The 16666-nt window shown below is 41.7% G+C and overlaps 1 protein-coding gene across 1 annotated transcript in view; it reads right to left on the reverse strand.

Moving 5' to 3' along the window:
• adamts17 (ADAM metallopeptidase with thrombospondin type 1 motif, 17) overlaps positions 1–16666 on the reverse strand; it is a 655987-nt gene that overhangs the window by 638910 nt on the left and 411 nt on the right. Inside the window, exons 2-3 of the mRNA XM_043677648.1 lie at positions 16188–16519; positions 8973–9132 (exon numbers count right to left, since the gene is read on the reverse strand). Coding sequence (XP_043533583.1) covers positions 8973–9132; positions 16188–16519 — 492 coding nt within the window. The remainder of the gene's footprint in view (positions 1–8972; positions 9133–16187; positions 16520–16666) is intronic.

Consider the following 16666-nt stretch of genomic DNA (forward strand, 5'->3'; position numbering starts at 1 on the left):
AACATTTATTCAACAAGTAATGGATATCCTCTGAAGACAGTAAGACTCCAAACTATTTGGTATCACATGCTGTTGGCTTGAGAATTAAGGCTAACATAACTGCTTTGACAATTAAACATCTCGAAAATATGAAATGTAAAGATGCTGCTCAGTTATGGCAGTGCAACAACGATGCCTATTACAAATTAGGGTTCACTGACATCAGTTATAAATGGAAACAGTCTGGCGTCTTCAAGGGGAGGTTCATACCACTGTCATGAAGAAACCAAGGGGAATTCAGCATTCAGACTTGACTTGAAACAAATACATTTGTTCCAAGTTCACTACTTCAGCCTCTCTAAAGACTGACTGAGCAAGTACTCAAACCAAGTGAAAATAAAATCCATGCACTGCATTATCTCAAAGCAAGGTTCAGAGGCAAGTGTTGTGAAATGACTCTCAAAATTCAAACAACTGTGCATTAAAACAAGATAAAAATCATGCTACACTTTCCCATGCTAGGAGATTATTTCACGTTGACAACTTCAAAACAATTTCTACCTCCTTCCAATTATTCTGTGCTCGTGGCTCATCTTTCTCAATATTACTTTTCTTTCATGCTGTTCCAGAGTAGGAAATCACCTCATACTTCTACTCACTGTCTGAGATGAATAACATTTCCATAGGAGGAGCAACTTACAGCAGATGCTGGAGTCTGTACTGAAAACAACAAATGCTGGAGATCACAATGGATCAAGGCAGCTTCCATGGAGAGAGTGCAAGCCAACATTGAGTTGAGATGACTCTTCATGACTCATACAAAAATGTGGAAAATTTGCATGCAATGAGGAAAGCAGATCAAGTTTGTCCTTATTGCAAGAAAACAGAGTACTGGATGAAGTCCTGTTACAACTGCACACGCCTTTGAGACCATAGCTGGAGTAGTGTGTATAATTTTGCTCTCCACATTTAATAAAGGATATACTTGGAAGCACAATCACAAAGGTTCATTGAATTGTCTGGCAGCATCAGTTGAGAGTAAAACAGAGTTGGTGTTTTGAGTCCAATATGACCCTTCTTCAGAAGACTCCTTGCATTCCAATTTGGAAGAATCACATAAGACTTGAATCGTTCACTCAGTTTCTCTCTCCATAGATGCTGCCAGACATGCCGAGTATTTCCACTGTTTTGCTTTAATTTCAGATTTCTAGCATCTGCAGTATTTTATGTTCATTTCACCAAATTGATCCCTAAGATGTAAATTGGACCTATATTCTCTGGAATTTAGAAGAATGAGAAGCGATTTAATTGAATCATACAAGATTCTGAAGGCGCTTGATAGCAAAAGATGCTGAGAGACTGTTTCTATTGGTCAGGGAATCTAAAATATAGGTGTAGCCTCTGGGTAACTGGTCAATCATTTAGATTGAGGTTAGAAGAAAATCCTTCACTCAAGTCCGTGAATCTTTGGAATTCTCTGTGATGCTCCATTACTGAATATATTTAAAGCAGGGATAGAGAGAATGTTGAGTTCTCAGGGAATCAAGAGATATAGGGGGCAGACAGGATGTTAGAATAAATTCGAGTTCAGCCATGGTCATATCACATGGTGAAGCAGGCTCAGTAGATTATTCAATCTCCTTCTATTTTTTGAGTTTGTGTGGGTGCTGAAGATTAATCATCTTATTGTTGCAGAAATTCCTCCAGACGCTGATGGAATACACTCCAGCTGTTTGCATGAGAATGGTTTCCAAACAAGTTCAATGGCATCCAACACAAAGCAGCCCATCAGATCAACATCCAGTCTGCTAAATTAAACATTCGCACTCCCCCATCACCGCTGCATAGTGACAGCAGTGTGCAACATCTACAAAGTGCATTAAGCTATTTCACCAAGACTCCTCCAACAGCACCTTCTAAACCCATGACCTCTGCAACTGAGAAGGACAAAAGCAATGGGTGCACAGGAACACTTAACAGCTGTAAGTTCCACTTCAAATCACAAACCGTCAAGACTTAAAACTATAATTGCCATCTCGACACTATCACTAGGTAAAAATCATGAAACTTTCTCCTGATTAAGACTGTGGACCTTACGTACAGATGAGCTACCGTGAAACAAGAGGCAGCTCAGCACCACCTTCTCATGGGCATCAAATTTTGGCTTTGTCAGCAAGATTCATATTCCCCAAAATGAGAAAAGGTCAACTCTATCAATCAATTTCGTTATTTTAAAAGATTGCTCCTCAGCCTTCTCTTTTGTATTTAAAGAATTACTTCAGCCTTTCTTGATTTGTAGAATATGCCAGTTTTTGCTATTATCCTTGCGAGCATTCTTTAGTACACTTTCTTTGGCATTTTCTGCAGTGAGTCAACACTCTTGAGAACATGGAGACCAGAAGTGTCACTGCTCCTCCTGCATAAGATCTAATGAGTAGTTTAATAGTTTAAACAGGACTTCCTTGCTTTCCAATTCTCTGTTCAGAGATTAACTCCATTGTTAGTTTATTTCTTTACAAATAGCCTTATTGATCTACATTGCTACTTTTAGTAACTTTTAAAGCTGCACACCAAGAGCCCTCGCTCCACTATCCTGATTAAAACCCTTGTTACCCCAGTCTGTATCAGATCACACTTAGCTACATTAAAATTCATTACTAAATTATTCCATTCAGACAAACATATAAATCAGAATTATTAATTCTCCACTCACATTTCGACCTAAGTACCTACGGGGATCTGTAGATATCTAAACATCTACAGAAACTCTTACTTTCCCTGTCTTTATATTTCCAGATAAGAAACATAACTGGTTAGATCACCTAGCCTTAACTAAGTACCATCACCACCAATGGTTATGTCCTGTCCCACAGACCACACAGTGGTATACCACAGTGGGAGTTCTCAATATTAAACCCAGACCCCATGAAGGTTCATGGCATCAGGTCAAACAGAGGCAAGAAATTCTCTCTGCATATATTGGTGTTGATTACCATTTCCCATTATCCATATTGACCATCACTTGGATGAAGCAATGAGGACAGCAAGGGCACACAATATACTCTGGTTGTGGACTTGAATGTGCACTGCCCAAGCGAGTCAGCAGCACCACTACTGACCATGATGTCAAGCCCTTAAAAAGGAAGCTGCTAGACTAGGTCTCAACTCCTGACAGGTCCACAAACAATGGCAAGGGCGTAAGGGAGGAACCAGACAAAGCACAATCTTCAAGTCCACACAACTGTGGCTCAGTGGTTAGCACTGCCACCGCTCAGCGCCAGGGACCTGGGTTTGATCCCACTCTCGGGCTACTGTCTCTGTGGGAGTTTGCATGTTCTCCTCGTGTCTGCATGGGTTTCCTCCCACAGTCCAAAAACGTGCAGGTTAGGTGGATTGACCATGCTAAATTTCCCACAGCATTCGGGATGTGCAGGCGAGATGAGTTGAATGAGAAATGCATGTTTATAGGGAAAGGGTAGTGGAACAGGTCTGGATGGGATGCTCTTCAGAGGATCAGTGTGGACAAGGGCTGAATGGCCTGGTTCCACACTACAGCAATCCTACAATATGAATGATCCAGGCAGAATTTGTGACACCAACAGCTGTGATGGCAAATGAAGGTTGCAACAGTACAAAAATTCCCAGTCATCAAGTTTTCCTTCCCACTGGAACTGGACCTACCTTGTGTCAAGGACTGTGCATCTGATGTTTAGCAGCATTTCCACATTAAAAACCTTCTCACATAAAACATCTACTGGAGGAATTCAGCCACTTATACACACATTCACCCTGCAGTGATCAGCGAAAGTCGACGGCGACAGGAGGAAGAGATCTGGAAGTCCCTACCTTCAGACCAGCAAACAAGCAGTGGAGTTTGACTCAGTTGTTTCACACTTGTTATAGAAACAGGAGAGCTTTTCAGCAGCTTGCTTCACAACTGTTAGTTTCACTTCTTTCAAATGTAAATCACAAACATTTTTTAAAGTTACATTCTCAGGTGAATTTTAATGTTAAAGTACACCTGAAAATGTATTTTTTTTTTAAAAGTTTTGTGATCTACATATGAAAGAAGTGAAACTAACATGGTCATTCTAACAGATGAGAAACTTAATCAATCCAGGTCTTTTCCAATATATAATCTCAGTTACATCACACTATAAACCTTTGCGATAAATTCTGTGTCTTACAATTGCATACTCCACAACCACATGAAGGAGCAGCGCTCCGAAAGCTAGTGCTTCCAATTAAACCTGTTGGACTATAACCTGGTGTTGTGTGACTTTTAACTTTTCCATCAGGTTAACCCTTACCTCAAGCACCCCATTGTTAACTGTAAGTTGTTATCTGATCTGAGTCATGCTCAGCTGAATCTCGTTTCAGAAAATGCAGAACTTAACAAATGCAGAATATTTTAAAATATGTTCGCCAAATGAAACTTTCCAAATAAAACAGTCAGAATTACAGTGGCAACTTTGGGAGAGATCAACATTCTTTGAATTTGCAATATGAAGGGGCCAATGAAGTCTTACCAATAATTAACAGAACTTAAACAGCTCAGCCTCAAGTTCTAATGTACTCTAAAAAATCTTAAAACAAACTAAAAATGCTCTTTTTTTTTGTGAACACTCTGCATTAAAAACACCAAGATATTATAATACAATACTTTCATCTGGTTAAAGCATGACCACCAACCCAACTGTTCTTTTTTAAACAGCCATTGTAGAATTTCAAACAAACATCAGGGGCTCAAGACACTCAATTTGTTTTAAGGTTACAAGTTTGATAATTTTAAAAAAGGACATATGTTGTACAATTTCAATGTAAAAACAAAATCTGCCCCATTACCCAGCCCACAAAACACATTGAATCAGGATCTCAATTCAAACAAGGCAAAACAGTTACTTAAAGGGATTTTCTGAACCAGTATTTTAAAAACACCAAAACATTTAAACATCAAACATTCGCAGCATGGCACAATTTACATTGAAACTTTTCATTTTCAACCCTAGTATTAGTACTTAATTTCAGCATTTTCTCTATTTTTTTCCATCCTCTCACTGGAATTCCACTTACAAAGAGAGAAAGCTCATGCAGCGGACCACATGGTGCCGCAGTCCAAGCCACCCCCTCCCCCAGAATAAAGACTCACAGATCCTCAAATTTCACCACAGGGGACTTTAACCCCTTTCTCACTTTACTCCTCATGGGGGCTCGAAGGTCACTTAAGCACAGAAAGCCGGTGTGGAGTCGAACCTCAATCAAACCCATCCCAAGGGACTTGAACCATGCAGAGGACTCTAACCTCAATTACCACCCACCCCCCACTCCCCCAACCATGCTGCACAGAGGACTCATACCTCTGCCTGCCAGTGCGCTTGAGAAACTGTGTCTCTCAACTAAACTAATTATTGTTTGAGGAATCCATAGAATAGGGAGCAATTGAACAAGGGGACCGTCTTCGGCACACAGGAATATCAAGAGGGACCAAGGTTTAAAATCTTACCTTGTAGGCCCATCAGTCTCGAGACACTGATATTCTGGGTGGCCGCTGACACCATCTGATTGTAACTACCCGTTTGGATACTGCTGGCTATGCCAATATTGTCATCCATTTCCTCCCTCAGTCAAAGCAAAATGCTCAGAGACACAGTGTAGTTTTATCTCCTTCATCTTTATTCTGGGCCCTGGAGGGAGAGAGAATGATCGCCCATGTGCACAGAGACATGAGTTCACGGACTTCTCTGGAACAGCAGTTTCTCAATCAATTATTGAGTCATTTTACAGGGAGGAGCATCCAGATACAGCAACATACATCTTGATTGGGTGACCATTACAATCAGCGTGTCAATAGGAAAGATTAAGCCATCTGCTGTTACACAATGAATAACTGGCTTCACAATGAATACTTCTCACCTTGAAAGTTTGTGAGAAGATTTGTAGCTCGGGTGCTTGTTGTTGTGGTTCTGTTTGCCGAGCTGGGAATTTGTGTCAGAGGAAAGATCACAAAAGCGCTTCACAGGAGGCTCCCAAGCACTGAGGATGTCACCTAGACAGAGGACGCAACACAAATTCCCAGCTCGGCGAACAGAACCACAACTTCTCACCTTGTTAAACTGACCATACATCCTCATCTTGTTAAACAACTCTTCATAACAAATGCTTTTCCAACTTGTCAACCCATTACCCTTGCCTCAAGCACCCCATTGTTAACTAAGTTGTTATTTGATCTGAGTCATGCTCAGCTGAACCTCTTGTTTCACAAACTCAGAACTGAACTCTTTCCCTGCCTGCTTATATCCTACACATTCCCAATCTCATACTTGAAGAAGCCATCATATACAAAACCAGGAAACAAGATGACAGATTCAACAACAATGACCACATTATCCAATACCTCATCAACAACAAGAGGAAAGCTCTTACTGCCTGCCAAACAACATCACCAGTGAAGCAAAGAGGAGAATGCATCAAACAACAAAGAGAAGGAAGAACGAAGGATATCAAAAACCAAAATGATGAACTGAGAAAACTAAGGATCTGCAACTCCTTGCTAACAAGCATGACACCCAGGGTTTCTTCAATGGTACAAAGGCAATATATGGACCCAACATCCTTAACTTGAAACTAGTGCAAATAAGAATGGCATACTTTTGAGAGACAAAGAAAAAACAGAACACTTCAAAAGAACTTCTAAACAAGAAGTTGCAAGAAATCTCCCAAAGATGATCATGAATGGCAGAAGTTGAAACCACCATTAGACACATGAATGCAAAAGCCACAAGACTAAATGCAATTCCAGTGGAGATTTTAAAATTTGAATGAGCAGAGTTCACCCATCATTTCCATCAACTGTTCCTGAAAATCTGGGACAAAGAAGAAATCTCCGCCGATCTCAAGGGCGCTGCCATCGCCACCAACTTCAAGAAAGGAGACAAAGTGGACTGTGGGAACTACTGAGGAATCTCCACACTCTCCATTGCCAGGAAAACTGTTGGCCAAATCCTTGCCACGCACCCTCTCCCAGTCTCTGAGGAAACCATTCATAAAAGTCAACTTGGCTTCCAACTGAACCCACTGGGATCACGGACATGATTTTCACTGCTCAACAACTCCGAGAGAAATATCAGGAACACAACCAACCACTCTACGGCCTTCATTGAGTCAAAAGCTTTGGTCAGATCAACCTATGGAAGACCCTGTCAAAGGTGAGCTATTCAGTGAAATTTGTTAACATTCTCCAACGCCTCCATGACAGGATGCCAGCTGGTATTATGGTCCAGCAGGGTTGTATCAACATCCCCATGCTTCACCTTCAAGAAGGAGCTTCCCATTGGTGCGGACATTGCCTGCTGCTAGAAATCTTTTCAACCTTAACCAGGTGAAATCCAAGAAGAAAATGATACCGACCTCAGTTGCAGAACTTCAATATGTGGATGATAATGTCATCTATTGTATGTCTTACAATAGAATATTCAAATTGCGCTTCATACCTTCACAGAAGCATACTGGAGATTTGGTGTCAGCCTCAACATCAAGACGACTCAACTTCTTTGCCAACATATCGCAGGTCAAGTTCTGGTACTTCTCTCCATTAAGATCAATGGACAAATCCTCCCAAACATGAAACATTTCCCTTCCCTGGGAAGCTACCTTTCATCTAAGTCTGACAATGATGCAGAGATTCAACATCACATCCGATCTATTGCTCCACCTTCGGATGACTCAGGATGAGAGTCTTGAACAACTAGGTACTCTGTACAGATACCAAGATCCTTGCTTACAAGGAAATCAATTTTCCGATTCTTCTATATGGCTCCTAAACTTGACTATTTATAGAAAACTTGACAATGTACATTTGAAAAATGCCATCAACTTTGTTTGAAATGGATTCTCATCATCTGGGTGGACAGTCATACTAGCATTAGGGTTCTTGAAACAGGTAACAGCACCAGCATTGACGCTATGATCATGCATAACCAACTCCACATGTTTAAGATGCCTGATTTCCAATTCCCAAAGCAAATATTTGCACCCAACTCAAGACATTTGATCAAGAGGACAAATAAAGCATTTCAAAGATTTCTTGAATATCTCCCTCAAGAAAAGAGAATAGATGTTAATGCATAGGAGAACTTGATTCAGGAAAAAAAAACAGACTTAGAGGAAACGCATGTGTGAATGAACACAATTATTTGGGAGCACACATAACCAGAGGATGTATGGAAAATAAACTGAAGAAATGAATGCCAACAATCTCTAGGCCAAGGACCACTTCCACACCTGTGGGTTGAGAGATGTGGCTCTAAATTCGGGCTCATGAGCCATACAAGGATCCATAGCAGCCATGATGAGCGACATCCAACTTTCTAGTTGACAATCATTCTCATTAGTGAGTGATTGCCCATGGTTTTCATATTTTAATTATGTAAATGCACCAACTATTCTTCCACATCTTTGAGTCTCCATCATTTCTGGATTTCAGCCATTTAGAAAGTATCATGCTCCATATCTTTCAGTTCCAAAGTTACAACCATTTATTTTGCTACATCAAACTCCATTTTCCACATTTTGCACAATCCTTCAATCTATCAGTATCTCTTTGCAAGTAGCACTTCCATCTATGTGGCTTTCTATCACATCAGTTTAGTCATTAATAAATAGTGATTAGTGCCCAATTAATTTACCTACCCATTGTTCTTACTCTCTGCTCCTCAGCCTACTTCCAGGTAACTGGATCAATAAGGCAACTTCAACTCCAAAAACTATAAACTTTACGTAACAGTCTTTTGCAAAAGGCTTTATCAAATGCCTTCTGGAAGTTGATACAAATGGCATCAATAGACATGACCCTGTCTAGTACTCAGTCATCTCTTCAAGACACTAGGCTCATCAGACATCTTTCCATAGGCATGTTGACCACAGTTCCTCAAGTTCCATCAATGGGGAAAATTCAGGTTCACACAGTCCACCCACTCTGACCCAAAGTTGATTACCTTCAATCACTTTGCAGAAGTCATTCTTCAGGTGTTTACTCTTTGATGTGAGGGACCGTTCATGCCTGTAGATCTGGTGAACTTCTCCACTGAATGACGAGTTCAATTTATTTACAGGTTCTATTGACAACAGGTCATCACCAATCTGGATATATCCAAACTAGGGAAAAAAATTCAAAGCAATTTTCATCTATTAGTTTTTATATTCATTTTGCATTTTGACCAAACTTTGCACTATTCACCACTCCCACTATAGACATGAGTCTTAAGTTCAACAGCATAAAAATAATTGAACAGCTGACCTCAAATAGAGACAAGCGTTAAAAAAAAAGGCACACACGTTACATTCACAATTACTCAAAAGCATTTCAATTCGGCAGTCAAAACGCAATAACTAATTGCTGTAAAAGCAGATGTTAAAACACATCTCCTGTTTTCAAGATGTGTTTTCAACCTCAAACATCTGCTGGAATCAAACTTGGTGTAAAGTTTTATCTGACAATCCTCCTTGAAGAAACTTAGTATGTTTCACTATTTTAAAGAAACAGTGACAGCATATGCCACGTTGGCAATAGGCTGACAGGGTAAATGGAGAATTGCTATGTATCATGATGCATTGTGAATAGACAAAGGAGGCAATTGTGCTCCTTGCTCCCCTCCATCTGTAATATGACATTGTCCACAAGCATTTTTTTTAATGGAATCTGGTTAAATCAGCAAAATCATATCGTTTTCCATCCACTAATCATGTTCAAAGCCCTTTAAAAATTTGTAAAACACCCAGGCATGAGGAATGCACAAGTAGTCAATCCGTAATTGCTGTACTCTTACACATGAAAAATGACATTTTAATGCATTCTGCAGAGATTCCAACTGGACAGAACTTTTGTGAAAGGGTTGCAAAAATGTTGGTTATCAAAGGGTTAACTCAGTTGCAGGGGACTTTTGTGTACTTGCAATTTTTCGCCTTGTTAAAAAATAGTCAATTTTGGATACCAAGTGGGATGGCCCATCAGTTGACAGCAGCAGCAGCAGCAGCGAGAGCAGTGTCACCCCAGCTCACCCTGCTGCACAGAGTTGTGGGACAAAGCGTACTAGAGCAATAGTGATTGGAGATTCGATAGAGGCACAGGCACTTCTGTGGCTGAGGGGGAAATTCCAGGATGGTATGGGGCCTTGATGGCACCAGGGTCATTAATGTCTGAGCAGGTACAGGGCATCCTGAAACAGGAGGGTAAACAGACAGAAGTCATTGCTTTACAGACAAATGGTACAGGTAGGAAGAGTGACAAGATCCTGCAATGACAATTCGCGGAGTTAGGTAGCAAACTAAAAGGGTAGTAATCTCAGGATTAGTCTCTATGCCAGATGTTGCTGAGGCTATGAAAAAAGACAAAGTACAACTGAACATATGGCTAAAGAGCTGGTGTATGGGGGAGGACTACAGGTATATGGTTTATTGAGATGTCTTCCAGGGAAGATGCGACCTGTATAAGGAGTACGGGTTACACCTAAACTGGAGGGACACCAATATCCTGTCCTGGAGGTTTGATGGTGCCATTTGGGAAGGTTAAACTGGTGTGATGGCCGGGGGAGGGGGGAAATCGGCACTGTAGGACAGTAAGTATAGAGACTGGGGAAAGGCTAGAGGCTGAGGCAAATGGAGAAACAGAGCATAGGGCCCCTTAGAGATCAACAAGGTCATCCTTGTGTTGAATCTCAGGGGGGGGAATCAGCACTGTAGGACAGTAAGTATAGAGACTGGGGAAAGGCTTGAGGCTGAGGCAAATGGAGAGACAGAGCATAGGGCCCCTTAGAGATCAACAAGGTCATCCTTGTGTTGAAGCTCAGGAGATAGGAGAGATAGGAAATATTTCACTGTGGACAAAGAAATGGAGGCTAGAGAACTCAGGGAAATAAACAACTGATGTTTTGAAAACAGTTGACATTACAAAAGAGGAAGTGCTGGAGTGCTTAGAAAATATCAAGGTGGATGATCACCCTTACCTGATTGAGAGTACCACAGGACATTGTGGGAAGTTAGGGAAAAAGAAAAAAATTGCAGGTGCCTAGCAGAGTATTTACATCACCTCTAACCACGTGTGAGGTGCTGGAGGACCAGAGAGTGGCTAATGGTATGCCTTTATTTAAGGAAGGCTGTAAGGAGAAGACTGGGAACTATAGACCTATGAGCCTGATATGTTGTTGGAGGAGATTCTGAAAGATAAGAATTACATGCATTTGGAGAAGCAAGGACTGAATTGGGACAGTCAGCATGTTGTAGATTAGACTAGATTAAATTCCCTACAGAGTGGAAACAGGTCCTTTAGCCCAAGTCCACACCGACCCTCCAAAGAGTAACCCAACCAGACCCATTTCCTTCCAACTAATGCACCTAACGCTAAATGGGCATTTTTTTTAGTTTGGCCAATTCACCTAACCTGCACGCCTTTTGCACAGTGGGAGGAAACCAGAGCACCCAGAGGAAACCCATGCAGACACGGGGAGAATGAGCAAACTCCACACAGACAGTTGCCCAAGGCTGGAATCGAACCTGGGGCCCTGGCGCTGTGAGGCAGCAATGCTAACCATTGAGGCACCATGTTGCCCCAAGTAGTATGAGAGAAATAGTGTCTCAAAAACTTGACTAAGTTTTTTGAGGATATAACTAAAACAATTGATGGGGGCAAAGTGGTACGCGTAGTTTACGTGGACTTTAGTAGAGCCTTTAACAAGGTGGGCTAATTAGTAAAATTAGATCACATGGGATTCAGGCCAATTAGATAAAAAAATTGGCTTGTCATTAGGAAACAGAGGAAGGTGGTTGAAGGTTGTTTTTCAGACTGGAAGCCTCTGACCATGTGTTCCAAAGGAATCAGTCCTGGCTCCACTTTTGTTTCTCATTTATATAAATGACTTGGATGAGAATGCAGAAGGCATGGTTAGTAAGTTTTCAATGACACCAAAATTGGTGGCATAGTGAACTGTGAACAAGGTTATCCAAGATTAAAAGAGATCTTGATGAATTGGGTCAATGGCTGAGGAGTGGCAGATGAAGTTTAATTTGAATAAAATGCAAGGTATTGCATTTTGGTAAGACTAACAAGAGCAGAACTAACTTAGTTTTACGGTAGGGCCTTGGGTAGTATTGTAGAATAGGGAGAGACCTGGGATTCAAGTATATAATTCTTTGAAATTTGCATCACCGGTAGACAGGGTCATTAAGGAGACATTTAGTATACTTGTCTTCATTGCTCAGACCTTTGTGTATGGGAGTTGGAATATCATGTTGAGGTTATACAGGACATCGGTGAGGCTTATTCTGGAGTACTGTGCACAGTTCTGCTCACCCCACTATTGGAAGATTACTATTAAACTGGAGAGTGTGCAGAAAATATTACTAAAGCATGGGAGTTTGATGGGTGACCTTATAGATGTTCATATAAACATGAGGGGCATAGATAAGGTGAACAGCAAGGGTCTTTTCTCTAAGGTGATGGAGTTCAAAACTACGGGGCATATTTTTAAGGTGAGAGGAACAAGTTTTAAAAAGCATGAGGGGCAATTTTTTTTTAATATAAGCACAGAGTAGTTCATGTATGGAATGAACTGCCAGAGGAAGTGGTGGATACAGGTACAGTTATAACATTTAAAACACATATGATGAGGAAAGGTTTGGAGGGATATGGACCAAATGCAGTCAAGTGGAACTAGTTTAGTTTGGGAACATGGTTGACATGAGCTAGTTGCACCGAAGGGTCTGTTTCCATGCTGTCTGACTCTACGACTCTAAGAGGAACAGCAGTCAGGGAGAGGTTGCAGAGCTCAACGGAAATGGAGGCTTGGTCTGTATTTTCTTTAACTCCGGTAAATCAGGTAAAACAGATAAACTTAGAGCCTGGAATGTAAATGTGATATCGTGGCTATCACAGACACATGGTTGAAAGAGGAATAGGATTGGCAGCTAAATGTTCCAGGATATCGATGCTTTAGGGAGCACATCACAGCTGTGTTGAAGGAGGACAACTTGGAGGAATCTCACAGCAAAACATCATCAGTAGAGCTCAGGAATAGGAAGGGTAGGGTTCTGGCACTTATTGTACAACTGATCTTCCAAAATGCATAATTTGTCTGGCTTAAACTCCATCTGCCATTTCTCTGTCCAACTTTATATTCTTACTATATCTCCTCATATCCTTTGACGATCCTCCTCACTATCTGCAATTCTCAAATTTTGGTGTCATCAGCAAACTTACTAATCAGACCACCTAGATTTTCCTCCAGATTATTTTATATTACTAACAATAAAGGACCCAGCACTGATCCCTGTGGAACACGACTAGTTACTGATCTTCATTCTGAAAAGCATCCTTCCATCGTTACTGTCATCTAAACCAGTTTAAGGCATATCTTGATAACACATGAACAGGAGATGAACAGAAGGTTAGAAACTATGTATGAGCATTAAGCAGATCTAAAAACGGACTAGGAATTAGCCCAAGCTTGGTGGGCTATATAGACTGTTCCTGTGCTGTATTGTATAAATGTAAATACATTTTTTCTATATAATTAATCTTTCTTCCTAACAAAAAGCATTTTAATTACCAAAACTAGGCAGTTAATAGTTAAAGTTTGCACCAATACTGCCTAAATTCAGTTGAACCAAAGCAAACAAATCCTTAAGAATTTTTCTTAAACCACAGTCTGAAACTACAACACGGAATAAAGATTTCCAACAAGTAGAGCTGAGTCCTTAATGATCCGTCCTGAAAACAGCTGGCCCACCCTCCACCAGCTGTTTTTCAATGGGACTTAAGATGTAGAAGTATTCCTACAAAGTGGGATTTGGTCAAATTTAGAACTTTCTAATCAAGATAAAGTCTATTTTCAGCAGTACTGTTAGTGTAACAACTTTGGCATATTTAGCAAATAATTACATTCACATTCCACCTTTTGTAACCACTGGACATCCCAAAGTGTTAGACAGCCAATTAAGTATTTTTTTAAAAAAGTACTGGATTACAGCATCAGGGACCCAGGTTCAATTCTAACATTGGGCAACTAAGCAGAGTTTGCACTTTCCCCATGTCTGCCCAAGGTTCCGCCAAATGCTCCAGTTTCATTCCACAGTCCAAATGTGAAGACTAGATGAATTGGCCGTGCTAAATTGTGCAGTGTCCAGGGATGTGTAAGTTAGATAAATTATCCATGGTAAATGCAGAGTTACAGGGACAGTGGGTTGCATCCAGGTGGGATGCTCTTCAGAGGGTTGGAGTAGACACAATGGGGTGAATGGCCTCTATCTGAACTGTAAGAATTATATTATTCTATTCTAGTCATTAGCATAAAAAATGTAATCAATTACATACAGCAAGCTCCCACAAACAACATGCTAATGAACAGAATTTATTTTTCTTGACAGATAAATACATTGAGGAATAAATATTGGCTAGCATACTAGATAACTCCCCTACTCTTATTTGGAAGAGTCTAGGACATCAACTGACAGGTCACACAGAGTCTTAGCTTAACATCTTCATAGTAAAGGCTGCATCTCCTCAGTGTTGCATTGGAGTGTGCTTAAGACATGTACCACAACTTAAACCCACAACCTCTGGCTTAGAGACAAGGATGCTAACCACTGAGCCATAGATGATGTTTAAATATGAAGAGATCTCAAAACAGTGAAATGTTGACTACTTGTTGGAATTATCAGTTGTTCCACTAACAAGGGACCCCCAATTTATTTTTTTTTTAGATTAGATTACTTACAGTGTGGAAACAGGCCCTTCGGCCCAACAAGTCCATACCGACCCGCCGAAGCGTATACTACCCAGACCCATTCACCTACATTTATCCCTTCACCTAACACTACGGGCAATTTAGCATGGCCAATTCACCTAACCTGCACATCTTTGGATTGTGGGAGGAAACCGGAGCACCCGGAGGAAACCCACGCAGGCACGGGGAGAATGTGCAAACTCCACACAGAGAGTCGCCTGAGGCGGGAGTTGAACCCGGGTCTCTGGCGCTGTGAGACAGCAGTGCTAACCACTGTGCCACCGTGCTGCCCACACGGTGATTAGAGTTGCTAAAGTTTGAACATGTAGACTTGGTCCCAACTTCCAAATATTGCAGCTTCAGTGATGAGCTTTTGAAACATTAAGTTACCTCAGGAGTTTACCTGCAGACTTCTCAAATAGACTATTCTACTTTAAAATAATTGAAATTGATTTAAAAAGTATATTTAGAAAAATAAAAACAATTAACTGTTTACAAACCAGTTAGAAGAAAACAATTATGCAGAACATTTTGCCTAAATTAAGTGAACCAATTACAGAGTTAACATGCACAGGACCCAGTTCAAACTGACTGCCAGTAGCTGTGTTTCTATAATAAACATTCAATTAATCCTTACTCTGGAGTCCATCAAAGTAATTTCTGGCTCTGAACTAAGACTCTTTGGGTTTCCAACTATTTATAATACTGATTAGATTTGAAGACTTCTCAGGAGGTCTTTCAGGGACGTTCACACCATCACTCAGTCACATTGCCCCTTATTTCGATTCTATAGGAAGGAGAGGTGTCAGGGGAAATGGCTCACGTCCGCTGCCTGGCTTCATTCCAAGCTGGATTCCAGTCTGCATGCAGCTTTCCATCTGATTGACTTAAAGCCAAGCTCCTGCTGCCAATCCACATCTCAGTTTCTGCTCTGTACACCTGACCCAGCTATAGTGAGAGACCTAGTCCAAACCTCCTACTCAGTCCAAGACATTCTGCCAGACTTTACTGCTTGTAAATTGTTACCAGGCCCCTCATTTGCTCCTAGTCATTTTGCTCCAGCAAATTCGATCTGGATCAGGCAGAGAAACATCAACTGCAAACTTAAACAATTGAGAAAATGACTCCTTTCATAGAGTGAACTCCAACTCCAGTTTCCCTTTTCCCAAGCTCAGACTGCTCTCCAGTAAATGTCAATGAAGTTGCTTCTCCTACCCTTCCCTCCAGCTGGAGTAGGGATTAGAAGAAGTTTAGACTGGGTAAAGGGTCACCACCAGAATTGAACAAACAGGACTAAAACGTTTTGTTCCTGCAGGTTTACTAACCGTTCAGCCCAAGGGGTAGTATTGAGCTGATGGGCTGAGTGACTTCCCCTGCTCTTCTGGGAGGGGGTTATTGGTGATTGATTAGCAGTGAGTAGTGAGTATTGATTACCAGTCCATTACAGGTGCTGAGGGAGGCGGATGAGCGACTCTGGTTGAGGACGTGGCCGGTGTAGAAGCAGTGGCTGTGGGCTGGAAGCTGGCGGACTCTGGGCTGCCCGTCTCCCCGCTCCTCCACCGTGAGGGTCGGCGCCAGGAAGCTCTGCTCCAGGTTGAGGTCCAGCAGTAACTCGGTGCCGAATGCCGGCAGCAGGAGGTACAGAGGTTGCTGCCCCCAGCTCGCAGCTCCACCTACAGCGGGTAACATCCCTCTCCTCGCCCGGTGACCCGCTCCTTCCCCGGGCCCGGGCGGCACGATCCTCCGGGGGACGGTGAGCTCGGCGGCTGTCGGTCAGGGAGGGAGGAAAGGACAGGACAGGTTAGTGACGGGGAAGGGGAAGGGGAAGCGGCAAACCGGACAACCGGGACACCCCCCCCGGCCGGATAACCGGGACACCCCCCTCCCGGCCGGATAACCGGGACAACCACCCC

This window comes from Chiloscyllium plagiosum, chromosome 36, assembly GCF_004010195.1.
Source record: "Chiloscyllium plagiosum isolate BGI_BamShark_2017 chromosome 36, ASM401019v2, whole genome shotgun sequence".
In the NCBI taxonomy this organism is placed as follows: domain Eukaryota; kingdom Metazoa; phylum Chordata; class Chondrichthyes; order Orectolobiformes; family Hemiscylliidae; genus Chiloscyllium; species Chiloscyllium plagiosum.